General features: G+C 50.4%; 1 protein-coding gene across 1 annotated transcript in view; it reads left to right on the top strand.

Moving 5' to 3' along the window:
- Positions 1-406: 406 nt before the first annotated feature.
- The window catches only part of LOC125746511 (unconventional myosin-XVIIIb-like), a 34,551-nt gene continuing 21,914 nt past the window's right edge, over positions 407-13,043 (top strand). Inside the window, 21 exon segments of the mRNA XM_049020547.1 lie at positions 407-555; positions 1,957-2,106; positions 2,206-2,535; positions 2,819-2,882; positions 4,571-4,683; positions 4,821-4,913; positions 4,915-4,989; positions 6,300-6,510; positions 6,748-6,890; positions 7,243-7,343; positions 7,571-7,634; positions 7,782-7,926; positions 8,015-8,185; positions 8,486-8,579; positions 9,637-9,829; positions 10,358-10,438; positions 10,683-10,803; positions 11,151-11,298; positions 11,594-11,777; positions 12,471-12,624; positions 12,854-12,963. Of these exon segments, the coding sequence (XP_048876504.1) occupies positions 517-555; positions 1,957-2,106; positions 2,206-2,535; positions 2,819-2,882; positions 4,571-4,683; positions 4,821-4,913; positions 4,915-4,989; positions 6,300-6,510; positions 6,748-6,890; positions 7,243-7,343; positions 7,571-7,634; positions 7,782-7,926; positions 8,015-8,185; positions 8,486-8,579; positions 9,637-9,829; positions 10,358-10,438; positions 10,683-10,803; positions 11,151-11,298; positions 11,594-11,777; positions 12,471-12,624; positions 12,854-12,963 (2,784 nt within the window). The 5' untranslated portion in view covers positions 407-516.

Raw genomic sequence — 13,043 nt, 5'->3', positions numbered from 1 at the left:
GAATCCATCAGGCAGCCATTCAGAAGTTTGGATGCACGAAACGTTGGCCTTGATACATGTGCCCATAAAAGGAAATATATATATATATATATATATATATATATATATATATTTTTTTTTTTTTATAGTTTTTTTGCACTAAAGGGTTTATTATACTTTTGACAACAAAGTAGTATTTTATGCAGAAATTCCACTGAAGGTGACTGGCTGATGAAACATTTTGCTTTAATGATGGATGGCTTGCTTTCTGAGACTCTCGTCGACAGTGATTTCCCATAAATGCTCGTGTAATATTCTCATGTCATGTAAGCTGCGGGAGACACTCGGCCACGGTCACCGGTCTCTCTGGTTGACGTCATAGTTTCTCATCTCTAATCTCGTTCTCTTTCTGCTCTCTCTCTGTCTCTCTTCCCATTCTCAGGTTCACCGTGTCAGTGCTCACCCCCCCCCCCATTAAACATACTCTGCTAAGCCTGATTGACCCCCCCCCAGCCTCATCCCCTTCACCAAGCAGTCATGGCACTGTCGTCCCGGTTAAAGCTTTGGGAGCAGAAGGGAGGTGCAGAGTTGTATCTGTGTGTCTGTGTGTTGGCGGCTCCCCAGTTTACAGTCTGTCTCTCTGATGTCCTGTTTACCCCATTCTCACCATTGCTGCTTCCATTTGTAATGCAGTTGTGTGTGAGTTCTTAGCTCATTCCTCAGCACCCCCTACCCCTAAGAGTCTGGCTCTGACACACGATTTCCAGTTTGCTTTGGGCAAACTAAATATCACCTAAATGTAAAAGTACTTTTGAGGACATTTAACTGTTTGTAGCACTAACAGAATTCTGCTGGGGGTTTTGCATTAGAGACGAGCACTGAATTCTATGCAGTCACATCCACAGGACTTCGACGGCCGACCGGTGGATCGCAGCTGTGCTTGGCTGAAACCAGCTGCTATGCTGTTTGCCCGTGGTGTCGCTTTTAGGTCGCCCCCGTGGGGCCTGCGTGTGTTGCTACCATGCACCTGTGCATGCCCCCACAGGGAGCAGTTAGCGCAGTGGTCGGTGGGAACAGAGTGTAGCTACAGGAAACCCTGTAAGGTGGTGAGGGTAGAGCAAGCAGAAGCTGAGACTAACAGGATCACCAGCTCCCTCACAGGTGAATTTAAATAAAGAGCCAGTTAGTCTGACATCACTTCTAAATTTCGATTAGCCTCATGTGAAAGGCAGCTGTAGCCAGCACCTTAAAAATCACTTGACTGTTTTTTTTGTACAAACCTTAATAAAGGCTAGTCTTTGATGTCTATTTGAACTATTCAGTTCTAATAAATGGATTTAGGTCACATGGAAACATTGGACCAATGAAGTGTCAACTCAGTTTTGATAAAACATGCAGTTACTATATTTTACCTTGGTGGGCCAGTATGCTGTCTGTCTGCTCCATCTCTATAGCAGAAGTACATTTCTAGAGCCACCTGCCAACGCAGAAAATATAATTCGTGTGATGTGACATATGGAAGTCCGTCTTGCATCAGCAATGGAAAGTTCATGCTGCAGAACGACCCCCCCCCCCCCCCCCCCCCCAAAGTTCTTCATAGAGCAGGGACTCCCAGACATCCTGAGGGTGCAATATTATTTGAAATCTATTCTCAGGAAACACCTATAAAAATATGAGCTTAGACAGCACTCTGGCACAGTTAGGGACCGGGCTGGAATGGAAACCAGCAGTCGGCGGTCCCACGGGAAAGTGTGCGATACTGCAGCCCTGCCGGCTTTGTGGATGGATCATGTGACCCCTGTTATGAATGGTCTCCCCTGTGGCTTTGGCTGTGGCCTGATGCCTGCCTGCCTTTGTCTAGTAAACGTGTGTCTGCACCCGTCTTTGTCCCAGCATGGCTAGCAGCCTGTCGTTCAGGCTCCTCGAGTCACTCTGCCTGCTCCAAGTGACCCTCCCCATCCTGTCTTGTCTGTGCAGATTAAGGAGGAGAAGAAGCCCCCTTCTCTGCCAGTACAGCCCCCTCCCCCGCCTCTGTCAGCTGTGCCGGGGGGCTTCCTCAAGCAGCTCGTGAGGGAGACGGAGAAGGAAACACGCCTGAAAGAGCCAGAAGCCAAAGAGGAGCGGGCGGTAAGGTCGCCGAACACTGGGGAATTGTGGGCAACGGTGATGATCTCTGTCATCAAAGGTAGCAGCCTTTCAAAGGAATCGCTGTGCTCTGCTCCGCAGCCCAGTAAACTCAGCAACGACCTCGTTCAGCAGTTCCTGCACCCTGACGAGACCCCGTCGATCTTGGAGGCGGAGATGGCACTCCGGGCAGAGCAGCTAGTGAACGGCGAGCGGGGCCGACTGGTAGCGGACAGAAAAGACCCCTCTAGAGCAGAAACGTACCCTAATCCCAGAGTCTGCCCAGAGGGGATGAAGGAGCAACACGAGAAAGAGGAGACGAAGGAGGCCGAGAAGGTGAGAGGAGGAAAAACTGATGAGAGACAGGAGCCGGAGGGACGTCTCGCTGACAGCGACACAACTGAGCACGAGAGGATGCCGAGGGCGGATCCTGTGAGTTCACAAGCATCATGTGACCTGTCACCAATCTGTTGCAGGTTCCAGACTTGCTTCTTATACACACTGATTATTCTTTTTAGCTTGTTTTACCCGCATCAGATATCTCCAAGCCTCAACTTCCATCAGCAAATGATTTATCGGGTTGCTCTGGAACAGACTTCCAGCTTATTTCCATCAATTAGGCCTGACCCCAAGAAGACCGAAATCTGCATATAACGCATTTATTCTTCATGCTCTATCGTTCTGCTGTTCTCACATTTTCGTTTCCCCTCTTCAGCAGAAGGACGTGTGGTTTGAGGCCGGGAAGGTGTGGTTTGTTCACAAAGATGGCTTCACCCTTGGTGAGCTGCAGTTTGAGATCTGAAAGACCCTAATGTAACCTTGCGTGAACACGTGACTGCATGTATGAGAAAAGCGAATTTGGGGGGATGCGTGCAGTTCAATTTCAACTGGTAACATGAGGTCAGCTTTGCCCTTGTCTGCAAAGTTACTCGCATTACTGCAGTGTGGTTAGTGAGTTAGTGTTATGTGTATTGCTTGACCTGAGTCAATTATATAGTTATATATAGCTGGTGAACACCCCCCCCCATTGTCCCCTGGTGTTGTGTATCATTATTATTGTTCATAATTTCCCCTGAGGATTAACAATGCATACCTACCCTACCTACAACACACATACGTGACTGGTGATTATTACAGTCCTGGCTTGACATCGGTTAATTTAGCGGACGCTTTTATCCAACGCGACGTGCGATTGAGAAAGCAGAGTGGGGTGAAGGGCTTTGCTCAAGAGCCCAACCGTGAGTCACTCTGCCGGCTGCGTGATTTGAACTGGCGACCTAAAAGTAATCGGGGTGCCGCACAATTATAGTAGTTCAGATGTGGTATCTGCTGTCCATAGCACTCTTAAAATGAAAGTGAAACACGTTTAAGGAAGTGGTCTTTTTCTAATAGAGATATCTTTTGTAGTAAGATATTCTAATTGGGTCATTTTATGGTTGGATTGTGTTGGTCTGTCCTTGACGCCTTGATAGTAACGCTCTAAGTGCTCATTTTAACCCACAATGGCAGCTCTTTGCACACTGTGCATGTTTCTGGCTGACATGTGGACCTCCCCAGTTTAATACCACCTTCCTCTTTAATACAGCACATGGCACTGTGCTCAAATGGGGTGGGGGTGGATGAAAAGCTCAGGATTACTCACAAAGTGCTCACAGCGAAATAACCGGAGCCGTGACTAATCCTGTCGTTAATTAGCACGGGGGGGATTGTAGTTGTTTAGTAAATGTCATCTGACAACGACAGCAAATCCCCTGGCTGGACAAGCGTAGTCTCTCTCTCTCACTCTCTCACAGACACACACAAACACACACACACACACACACACACACACAAAAGAGTGAGAAGTCTCCCCTCTTACTGTTCCTCTGGAAATGAAACCCCACATAAGCTAAATAAATGTGTATAAAGTTTAAACCATGCTTTCATCTACTCATCCACTTCTGTGCAAGATGTCGCTTAGCTTCAGGCTAACGCCTGCAAATGCAGGACACAAGGCAGGGGACACCCTGCAGGGCATGCCCCCCCGTCCCCAGAACAGCTATACACATGCAGTCACCCAGGACGGGAGGTACCGGTGTACCCGACTGTGGAAACTGGAGAACGCAGAGGAAAACGGCAAAAACACAGAGAATTTCCATGGACATATGATCCACACGCACAGCTGGGGGTGAGAAGCACAGGGTGCTTCTGAACCGTACTGCACCCCCACAGCCGAAGTCCTTTCGTTTCTGCTGCCAAGATTTAATTTCTTATATCACTGGTTTTACGCTCAGGTCCTCTGATTGGAGCGTGACCTGTCCTGTGCTGTAGCATGACTACTAGCGGGCACATGTGTATTTTGCATGCAAGGTACAACTAACTACGCTGCTCATCAGAATGTACCATTATCGCTTGGGGGCGGGGGCAAACATTCAGGGCGTGGAATTAATAAAAAACAAATGAGAATATGCTCCTTTTTCGGTTAAAGCCATGCAGCTTAAGCCTGATGAGGGAACACCGGAGCTGCCCAATGGGAGGGTGCGAGTCCGGCTGGAGACCGATGGATCTGTCCATGACGTCACAGAGTACGAGGTCGAGAAAGTGAGGTTCCCCAAATGCTGAAGTTCTGCTTTAAAATGGGATTGTCACCACTGAGTTTTATACTAACCCAAAAAGTTTTCTGGCAAACTCCACCCCAACCGTTCCATAACTGCCCCCCCCCACCCCCCCCCATGCAGGTGAACCCTTCTGAGCTGGACCTGCTGGAGGACCTGAGCAATCTGCAGAGCGTCAACGAGCCCAGCGTCCTGCACGTGCTAAGCAGCCGCGCCCCGCGCCCAGCTCCCGCTCACTCGCGCTGGGCCCGGCGTGCTGGTCCTGTGGCCGCCTTCCAGCCCTCAGAGCAAGGTAACTGGTAACCACGGCAACCAGCCACACATCACTGCTGTGCTGTCCCAGCCAATAAAACCTCAAAGTACCGACAGCTAAGGAACCAATGTATTCATCCAGGATGCCGCTGCTCAGAAACTAACCGTAGTCACTTGTTTCCAGGGGCATAACTAGAAATTCTCACTTTGACCCCCCTTAGCTTTATGTATAATCTTACTTATTCATGGGGCCCTGTGAAGTGCTGGGCCCCCTGAATCTGCCAGGGTATCCATGCCCCTACTGTGGCCCCTGTGAAGTGCTGGGCCCCCTGAATCTGTCAGGGTATCCATGCCCCTACTGTGGCCCCTGTGAAGTGCTGGGCCCCCTGAATCTGCCAGGGTATCCATGCCCCTACTGTGGCCCCTGTGAAGTGCTGGGCCCCCTGAATCTGTCAGGGTATCCATGCCCCTACTGTGGCCCCTGTGAAGTGCTGGGCCCCCTGAATCTGCCAGGGTATCCATGCCCCTACTGTGGCCCCTGTGAAGTGCTGGGCCCCCTGAATCTGCCAGAGTATCCATGCCCCTACTGTGGCCCCTGTGAAGTGCTGGGCCCCCTGAATCTGCCAGGGTATCCATGCCCCTACTGTGGCCCCTGTAGAGTGCTGGGCCCCCTGAATCTGCCAGGGTATCCATGCCCCTACTGTGGCCCCTGTGAAGTGCTGGGCCCCTTGAATCTGCCAGAGTATCCATGCCCCTGCTGTGGCCCCTGTAGAGTGCTGGGCCCTCTGAATCTGCCAGGGTATCCATGCCCCTACTGTGGCCCCTGTGAAGTGCTGGGCCCCCTTCTCTAGTACATAAGCATGTTGTACTTTGACACTAACTTGAAGATACTACAAGCATATATTGGTAGGTTTAATGATGGTAGGATTTGATCACGGTTGTGAATGTGCATGTTTGATCCCAATGGGGTAAATGACTTCAGTTATAATTGATGGCACACAGACAAAGATAACAACTGAAATGGCATGCGGACTGAAAAAGCCTTACAGGCACGCAGCTGGTCAGGTGTCCCTGGCTTAAAGTGCTTGTTAGTCATATCATTTCTATTAGTACTGCATGTCTTGTGCTGATTGTCCCTTGTTTTCCGTTGGTTTCCTCCAGCTATTAATTACCTTTGATTGAATGATTCACATTCAGATCTTCGGAAATCCAAAACGTTCAGTGAGGCTCTTGTGCAGTGACGCTATGGAGAGTTTGTGTTTTGGTGGGATGTCCATCACGGAATCGGCAGCCTCGGCTGTGCTCGGTCTGTATCGTGACATCCTGTGTCCCCCTGCCTCACCCTGCCAGGGCCCGCGGGGTCGCCGTAGCGATGGGCCCTGGGAGGCGCCGTCCGTGCTCCAGGCCCTAGCGCGTCGGACTTACGTTTCCATGGTGCGCCAGCGGCGAGACCAGAGTGTGGTGGCATTGGGCAGAAGCGGCACGGGCAAGACCACCGCCTGCGTGTCCTTCATGCAGGAGCTGCTGAAGCAGGCTGGCACTGCAGGGAGCAGCGTGACTGGTGAGGAGTGTACCCACAATGCACCGCTTCAGGTGCCCTGTGTGTCTCAGCACCAAAAAAACAGGGAATCACTCCTGAAATGATGCCTAGAATGAGGCTGAAAAAAAACTATATTTAAATGTGAGGCCCAGTGCAGCATCTAAAAAATAATGCAGAGAACTGCAGTATGATGTAATATCCTGCTTTAGCACACGCAGTGCAGCCTCATGTGACCGCGTGCCCCCCGTGTGCTTGCAGCTGAGAAGCTGCAGTCCGTATTCACTGTGCTGCGCTCCTTCGGCTGCGTGAGCTCCCAGCACAGTGAGGCCTCATCACGTGTGGCCGCCTTGCTCTCCATCGACTTCAACCACGCTGGCCTGGCGGCGGGAGGACAGCTGCAGGTACAGAGCAGCCGCAGCAAGCCTTCATTCCTCTGCTGACTCGGCAGGTTAGGGATGTGCAGCCCTATCCAGGTGGTTATGTGTTCAAATCCCAATGGTGAGCAGAGTAATTGTTTCACCCCTGGGCCCTTCAGTAAAGCCCTTAAACCCACCTGCTCCTCCTAACCTGACTGGCGCTGCTCTCGGGGGCCAAGCGTCCCTCATGTCCCTCGTCTGCTAAATATATAAAGGTGATGCTGCCCCTATTGACTGGCACAAAGCCCCCGGCCCTTTGACCTGCTTCTTCCTTTCACCGTTCCACGAAACCTGTGCATCATTGACCCCTTTGCCTATGTGTCCGTCTTTGGACCAGACCATGCTGCTGGAGAAGTGGAGGGTGTGTCAGAGGCAGGAGGGCGAAAGCAACTTCCTGGTCTTCTCCCAGATGTTGGCAGGACTCAATGCGGAAATGAGGTCAGTGCCGGCTGAGGCTGCGAGGACACTGAAATTTATGCTGCCTGTAAGGGGGGGGGGGGGGGGCAGCCTGGATTCTGAACCTCTGACTAGGCTTTAAAAAGCTTACAGGCAGTAGTTATGTGCTTGTCCTTTTCTATGCTGAGGTGACCTTTTCGGCTGGAGAATGTGGGTCAAACGGGGACCTGCTGTATAAGTTCCTGTCACATTTCCCCTCGTCCCTGCAGGACAGAGCTTCACCTGCACCAGCTGAGTGAGAGCAACTCGTTCGGTATCGTCACACCGACAAAGGTATGCAGCAATGCTAGAGCGTTTCACGCCGTTTTTCCCTGAAGCAACTTCATTAGCCCTCCCTTCTCGCTCCATGCTCCCACTTAGTACTCTGTTCTGTTTGTAGCCTCTCTTTACTCGCATTACCTCCATCGCCCCCTCTGGCAGGTAGAGGAGAGGCAGAAAGCATCAGCTGCCTTCACAAAGCTGGTGGCTGCCATGGAATCACTGGACTTCTCAGCCAATGAGCAACGAGCGATTTGGCATGTGCTGGCCGGAATATACCATTTAGGGGCAGCAGGGGCCTGCAAAGGTACGGCGGTGTTAAATAATAACAATGCAGTGGGTGGGTATGTTTGTCTCTGGGCCATTATCTCACCTGGATTGACGTTGTCTTGCAGTCGGTCGGCGGCAGTTTGTGAACTTCGACAGTGCCCAGCTGGCCAGCAGCGTCATCGGCTGTGAGGGGGAGGAGCTTCAGACTGCAGTCTTCAAGCATCACCTGCGGCAGTTATTGCAAAAGGCCACCGGGGGCAGCAGAGGGAGGCACATCCCCGAGGGCACAGAGGAGAGTAAGTCCGTTAACCTGTGAGAAGAAGCCATTGTTTGCGATGAAAATTGCAGCAATGACATGATTTATACTTATGAATCGTCAGATGTATCTTAGCTGTATCCTTGTCTGTCCTGTGTAGGAATTTTAATGAACATTAGCATGTGTGTATGTATGTCTTTGGGAGGGAATGTGTGTATTCGCATGTTCACTATGGGGATATGCGCAGTCGTCCATTTGTGCCGTCATATTTGCTGTGCGTTTCTGCAAACGCGTTTCCTCACATCTGTATGAGCCCCTCCCCTGGCACGATGTGTTGCAGGCGGTCCCAGGCTGAGCGCCTCTCAGTGCGTGGAAGGCATGGCCATCGGCCTGTATGAGGAACTCTTCTCCACCGTCGTCTCCCTCATCAACAGGTACAGCTCGAGGGCTCGAGCGTCGCCGTGCGCGTCAGACACCTGAGTGGCTGCTTGGCAGCCCGGTGGCTGCTGTGTGTGATGCTGTCCCTGAGTAACAGGGAAACGGCAAATTGTTCAATGAATAGAATAAATCATCAAATTTTTTATATATGTAAATGACAAAGGAACCCTGGTTATGTTTATAATGGCTGTTTATTGAATGCATTTGTTTTTACTTTCATGCATGTCAGTTAATTTAATTGTGCTATATACTGATTGTTTAATTGATAAATGAATTGTAATTAGTTCATAACCAGAATTAAAGTGGTGTTTCCCAACCCGGATCTCGGGGACCCCCTTACAGTCCACATTTTTGCTCCCTCCCAACTCCTTGCAGACAGTCCACATTTTTGCATCCTCCCGGCTCCCAGTACAGAGCAAAAATGCGGACTGTCTGGGGGATCCCCAAAGACTGGTTTGGGAAACATCGGAAACTATGGAAAATAGGGTAAACCCATCATGCAAGGCTGGTGTTCATACTCAATATCCACCAGCAAAGTTGTCCAAGACTGACACATCGGACGGGTGCTAATATGTTGTGCATCTCTATCTGTAACATTACTTTTTACTTTTTCTTTTTAGCCAGCTAGTAGGCTTGGGCGGTATCACGGTATCATGGTATACCTCGATAATTAGAAATCGTGAAGATATTTTTAGTACCACCAAAATACAGATGCTCCTGTTCTTTTAAGCAGATACAGAGAAGCTGTATTCAGGTGATGTGTTGTAGCCCCGCCCAGCATGGGGGGGCATGAGAATACCGACATCTAAGCCTGTTTTTTTTCCTGGTGTAAAATGTTAGTGTAAAATTAAATTTCATTTTTACAACAAGAAACTTAGCCAACAGAAGAATAATTTGAAAATAGAAATCATTTTAATTGCATGCAACCCGGACGTAGGGGCATTTGTAATTTACCCCTCTTGTCCTCTTAAATCTTTGTGTTTTGAGAGAGAATCGGCAGGCCTGGTTACATGTGTCTTTGAAGCCTGGGTGTTTCCTGGCATGTCCACGCAGGTCACTATGCTCCCAGCAGCTGACGTTGGCCTCCGTGATGGTAGTGGACGCTCCCGGCCTGCGTAACCCCCGGCACGGAGGCGAGGAGAGGGCGGCAGGCTTTGCAGAGCTCTGCCACAATTACCTTCAAGAGAGGCTCCTCGAGTATCGTTACAACCACACGTTCACACACACATTGGAGCAATATGTTCAGGTATGGGGGCAGGCTGCGTGTGTGAGGGGCTTACAGACACACACACACACACACACACACACACACACATGCATGGAGAGATGCATCCATGGATGGTTTGCTGGATACAGCGTTCAGGAAGTGATTGACATCACTCAGAACCACTGAAAAGGGGGTGGGCGGGGCACCTTGGACACCAATCCATTTTGCTTTGCTTCTGATACGACATGTCAAGTAAGAAGTGGAAATGCTGGTGGGTTCGTAAGCTGATGAGCATGATGTTAGGCCCCAATCTTGAATGATTGAGGAACATCTGCAACCCCCTTGATCTAGATCAAAACTGATCACTCTCATTTGCATATCTTTACATAGTAAATTGCTACAGTTGTAATTAATATGTGATAGCATTGGATTTGTTGATTAATAGGCACTGTTCATTTATATCGTCATGTCACATCAGACAGTGCTATGATCATTTGCAGGTTGAATTAATTTGTGTGAAAAATGCCCGGATGTCCTGTAGTACATCTGCTTTGTAATCTCCTTCAGGAGAAAGTGCCGGTGGATTTTGCAGCCCCTGAGTCCAGTCCTGCCCAAGTCGTCTCCGCTATCGATCAGCCAGTGCTGCAGGTAATGCGTAGTCCTGTGATGCCAGGTAACGGCTTTATTGCAGAAACAGTCAAGGCGTTAATGGGGCTACAAACCATGGAAATGCTGCTGGATTTGTTCAGCAAGCTCAATTACAACTGCCTCCCCTGGGGAGAAGAGCTGTTAAGCGGCAAATTATGGCAGTAAATTTGATGAGGGGATGGATGAAGAGCTTGGAAACATCATCCCTCCCCCCCCCCCCCCCCCCGCCCCTGTCACTTGTCAGCTGCGAGCAGCAGAGGATGACCCTCGCGGGCTACTTTGGGTGCTAGACGAAGAGATGATCACCTCTGGCTCGACAGAAGCCAACATTCTGCAGAGGGCATGTCAGTATTTCAGCGAGGCAGGTGAGGGTCTGCCTCCTCCCTGTTTTATGGGTATGAGTGTGTCAGTGCTCATCGAGGTGGCTGTCAAATTATATGCAGGCCGGGATCCGAGTCTCACCCTGGGCTGTCTTGTTACCGACAAACTGTTAGCATTCCTGACGTGTAGCAAGCGAGATGATTCAGCCTCAGATCTGTGCATGTGGCTGTTGAGTGTTCTGGCCCTGGTCCGTTTGGGTCCACCGGGCTCACCTGCTGTTTAGATGACGCCGCGTCATCAGTGCCCAAAGCCCAGAGGCTCCGGTACCGGCGTTTTAGGTGCAACTGCTAAAGCCGAGTGTCCCTGACTCACTGCTGCGTCTGCTGCTCAGTCCGACAGTGTGAGCAGCCCCTTCAGTGTGAGATTGCACACCAGCTGGGTACTGATCCGATCCGCTACGACGTGTCGGGCTGGTTCGGCATGGTCCAGAACAACCCATCTGTGCTCAGCGCTGCGTCGCTTCTTCAAAACTCTTCGATGTAAGAAGCGAGTATCTATATATGTGTGTGTGTGTCTGTATGTGTGTGTGTCTGTATATGTGTGTGTCTGAGTGTCTGTATATGTGTGTGTCTGTACGTGTGTGTGTCTGAGTGTCTGTAAGTATGTCTGTGGGTATATGAGCATTACTGTGGGTATATGAGCATTACTGTGTGTATATGAGCATTACTGTGGGTATATGAGCATTACTGTGTGTATCTCAATGCTCTGCTTTATTTATGATTTGGTCTTTCACTGCCTTTATCCTTTCCTCTGGTCCCCCCCCCCCCCCCCCAGTGGCGTGGTGAAGTCACTTTTTGGCCCCCGAGCCTCTGTGCCCCCTCTGTGTCAAGGCCTCGGGGGGGTTGAGGGGGGATCCCAACGGTCACTGCAGAGGAGCGGGACCGTCAGAAAGACCCTCAGCGGGGGCCTGGCAGCCATCCGGAGGCACTCCTCCAGTGTCTCTGTCAAACTGCAGGCGGTGAGACCCCAGTTTGCGCACACGGACGGACACACACACACACACACACACACACACACACACACACACACACACACACACACACACACACACACACACGCACGCGCACACACACACACATCGGGTGATAAACATATCTTTATGTAGACCACTCATTCATTTCTATATGAAAAATGCTAATGCTAACTATGAGACCCTTAACCCCCACCCAACCATAACCATAAGTAATCAAGCAAAATACAAGTTTTTGCACTTTGTTTTTTTCATTGCAGTCACAGAGTTTTATTAAATTGAGTTTCCTTTACGGGGAAGAAAAACAGGTATTCATCAGGTTGTGGGGACATTATGTCCCCATAAGGTAAGGTATACACACACACACACACACACACACACACACACACAACTGCATACAGACACTGACACCCACACACACATGCAGACACACAAAAGCTTACCCACTTCAGTTAATTACAATGTTTCAATTAACTCCAGTCCTCAGTGTAAACAGTCCGAAGGTTAAGTGTGGACAAACATGCAGGTTGCCCCTTGTTACACCATTTTGCTCTGGTTGCCTTTTTCTTAAACCTGCTACGCTGTTTCCTGTGGGTCGGCTGTTTCTGTCGAGCAGAGCTGTGCTTCGTGACCCTCTGCGATGGCATTTCTATGGTAACCGTGGCTGTCATCTTGCCCAAGGACGCCCTCATCAATCTGATTCGCCGCGCGAGCCCCACCTTCCTGCAGTGCTTCAGCGCGAAGACTGACGGCGGCGGGGGCTTGGACGTGCCCCCCCTGCGCTCCCAGCTGACCTCCGCCGGCGTCCTCCCCGCACTGCAGCTCCACCGCACAGGTAGCGCCCAGTTTAGCCAGAGGGAATCCGCAGTGACCAGTGGGGAGGGACTGAGGGTGCAGACAGGCAAAGTGGAGTGAAGGTGTCCTTTCATGCTCAGCAACGATTACAAATCTGCAATAACTGTCAAACTGTCGGCTCTTCCCACCCAGAAGATCCACTTAGCAGAGATCACCCTCCTTCTCCCTAAATCTGAAGCACGAATGACATTTGGTGTCCCCCTGCTCAGGCTACCCGGACCACATGTCCCTCAGTGACTTCCGCTGCCGATTCCAGGCCTTGTCCCCCCCTGTCATGAAGAGATATGGCTCGGTCTTCATCACGCCGGACGAGAAGAAGGTCGGCACTTTTACTGGCACGTGTGCAGTTTCAGTTCCTGACAGTAACGATTTGTACATAAAACCTAAAAGATGCTGACT

The sequence above is a fragment of the Brienomyrus brachyistius genome, chromosome 7 (assembly GCF_023856365.1).
Source record: "Brienomyrus brachyistius isolate T26 chromosome 7, BBRACH_0.4, whole genome shotgun sequence".
In the NCBI taxonomy this organism is placed as follows: domain Eukaryota; kingdom Metazoa; phylum Chordata; class Actinopteri; order Osteoglossiformes; family Mormyridae; genus Brienomyrus; species Brienomyrus brachyistius.
The sequence above is the reverse complement of the archived record's forward strand: the minus strand, read 5'-3'. Positions and strand labels throughout refer to the sequence as shown.